The following is a 2,450-nucleotide window of genomic DNA, read 5'->3' on the forward strand; positions in this document are numbered from 1 at the left end:
GTTTGCAGTTTTACAAAATGCAAAATCCAAACGGTTATCATGAAATCATTATAGATGCATCTATATAACGACAAAAATATTACACAAGCTTACACTAAATACGTTTGCAGCACAAAGTATTGATCAAGTGCAGTGAATATTCATATGTCTATACCCTGAGATTCGTAAGAGACCACATTTCTGCAACATGTTGGCCATACAGGAGCTGCAGTACCTGAAATGTGAAAACGAGTTTCTGCTCTTGCACACCACGGATGAAACAGCGTAGATCACAGGGTTTAGATGCTATTTAAATACAGCACATAGAGCAGAGAGTAAATTGTACAGTAATACGGGCAGTCAAACAAAACATGAGAACCATTAGACACCTGATATCACTCAATCTTTGCATAGCAGGTGCCATGTCAGCCTCTCTACAGCATGTTAGCCTCACGGGAGTCAGGCTGCAGTATCTGCAGGGTGACAATGAGTTTAATGGCTTTTCTAAACCAGGGGTAAAACATGGCATAGATCACAGGGTTCAGACAGGAGTTACAGTAAAGTATACAGCTTACAAGAAATGTGTAAAATTCACTGCCTCCAGCAAGGCTGACACAATAGTACGGGCAGAAACACATTAGAAACACCAGTACAACGATACCCAGAGTCCTGGCTGCTTTCAACTCAGATTTCTTTGTTGATGAATTTACTGAAAGCTGAAGTGTGACGGCTGCAGTGTGAGAGCGCATAGCACGAGCCTGAGACACAGCCACCACAAACACCCTCAAATACAGAACTATGATGACGGAAACTGGAAGAATGAAGGTAAAAACAAGGTCAACAGTTCCCCCAATGAGTTCAACATTTAGTAGACATTCTCCATAGCAGGAATACTGGCTGCCCAGCTGAGCCTTTATGAATAAAATGTTGTAGAGAACAGAACCCAGCCAACACAGACAAACCCAGAGTTTAACTCTCCTCTCTGTAACTCTGGTGGGGTAATGCAGAGGGTCACAAATAGCCACATAGCGGTCAACTGATATAAGCACCATGTTTCCTACGGAGGCAGAGGTAATAATGAAGCTTGTGTAATGATACAGAGAACAAGGGAGGATACCAAGAAACCAGCAGGGTCTTTGTGTGAGGATGTGTCCCGGAGTCATCACAAGACCAACCAGACAGTCTGAGACGGCCAGAGAGAGCAGGAGGATGTTAGTTGGTGTTTGCAGCTTCCTGGAGGGAGACAGAAAAGCATCAGTAAACCAACAAGCTGTCACGTCTTAGTGACAAAAACATAATTAACAAACATCTATTGCAAAAGTAAAAGCAGTCAGCAAGTTAGAATGTAAGTTTAGTATTTCTAAGTGCAACATCATTCATGACTATGTCAAAGACAATTCACTTGTAAATCTACAGTAGCTGAAAAAAAGCAGGTTAGCAGTTCATCTCTGCCTGAAGTGGGAGACTGAGATGATGACGAGCAGGTTGAGAACAACAGTGACCAGAGAGAGAAAGGACATCACAATGTGAAGAAGCAGACGCTGGAACTCAGGAGAGGCAGGCTTCTTGCAGGAGGTGTTGATGAGCTGTGGAAAGCAGAGGTCTGCTCCGTCCTGGGCGTCCATCTTCAGAGATCTGCAGAGAACTGCAGCTCTGGCAACTTCCTGAACAACATGTAGTTTTATAACTGATATCTGAACTCCTCCCATCCTCTGCTTCTCAGTGTCTGTTGGACAGTCATGTCGTCCATCCCTCACTCTGCACATTACATAATCATCTTCATTTTTTTTTTTTAAATTTCAACAGCCCCTCTTCTCTTAGTGTCTCTTTTTCATTTTCTTTGCTTAGCCGCATCCGAAAAAGTTCCTACTTGAACTCTTCAGAATATGGTGACATGATGGGGGGGGCGCATGACCGATCTGTGTGTGATGTTTTTTTTCTTGGGCGGCTAAAAATGTAGCAGGCGGAACTACCGTATTTTTCGGACGATAAGACAAGACTGTGTCTATGTTCACGCATAAGACGCACCGGATTGTAAGATGCATTAAGAAAAACAACACAGTCTGGTAAATCAACTTTATTAAACTTAGTTGTAACAACAAATACCGGTACAGAAAAATATAATATCCATTCCTCTTCCACAAACCCATCAACTTCTTCATCTTCAGTCTCTGATGCCGACGTCGCACAGCTGTTTAATTCAAACTTGCTCGGATCCCGCTCGTCATCATCCGAGTCAGTCTCGTTGCCGGTACTTGGCTGTTTGGTGATGATTCCAGCTTTACAAACGTCCATCCATCTTCTCCCGCTTACCCGGAGTCGGGTCGCGGAGGCAGCAGCCTTAGCAAAGCTGCCCAGACTTCCCGATCCGTGGACCCCTAGGCGTTCCCAGGCCAGCTGGGAGACATCGTCCCTCCAGCGTGTCCTGGGTCTTCGCCGAGGTCTCNCTGCAGAGAACTGCAGCTCTGGCA

At 44.5% G+C, this 2,450-nt stretch overlaps 1 protein-coding gene across 1 annotated transcript; it reads right to left on the reverse strand.

Moving 5' to 3' along the window:
* Positions 1–413: 413 nt before the first annotated feature.
* LOC103374821 (trace amine-associated receptor 13c-like) lies at positions 414–1,604 on the reverse strand. The gene is made up of 2 exons (XM_008304972.1): positions 1,432–1,604; positions 414–1,212 (listed from the first exon to the last, which is right to left on the reverse strand). The coding sequence occupies exons 1-2, from the start codon at positions 1,602–1,604 to the stop codon at positions 414–416; spliced, it is 972 nt and encodes a 323-aa protein (XP_008303194.1).
* Positions 1,605–2,450: the final 846 nt, after the last annotated feature.

Source organism: Stegastes partitus, unplaced genomic scaffold (genome assembly GCF_000690725.1).
Source record: "Stegastes partitus isolate 25-593 unplaced genomic scaffold, Stegastes_partitus-1.0.2 Scaffold2369, whole genome shotgun sequence".
Lineage (NCBI taxonomy): Eukaryota > Metazoa > Chordata > Actinopteri > Pomacentridae > Stegastes > Stegastes partitus.

Excerpts from the sequence above, each read along its gene's own strand:
- LOC103374821 (XM_008304972.1), bottom strand. The coding sequence starts at position 1,604 with ATGGACGCCCAGGACGGAGCAGACCTCTGCTTTCCACAGCTCATCAAC. Across the intron at positions 1,213-1,431 it reads ATCTCAGTCTCCCACTTCAG|GAAGCTGCAAACACCAACTA; the intron begins GCAGAGATGAAC and ends GTCTCCCTCCAG.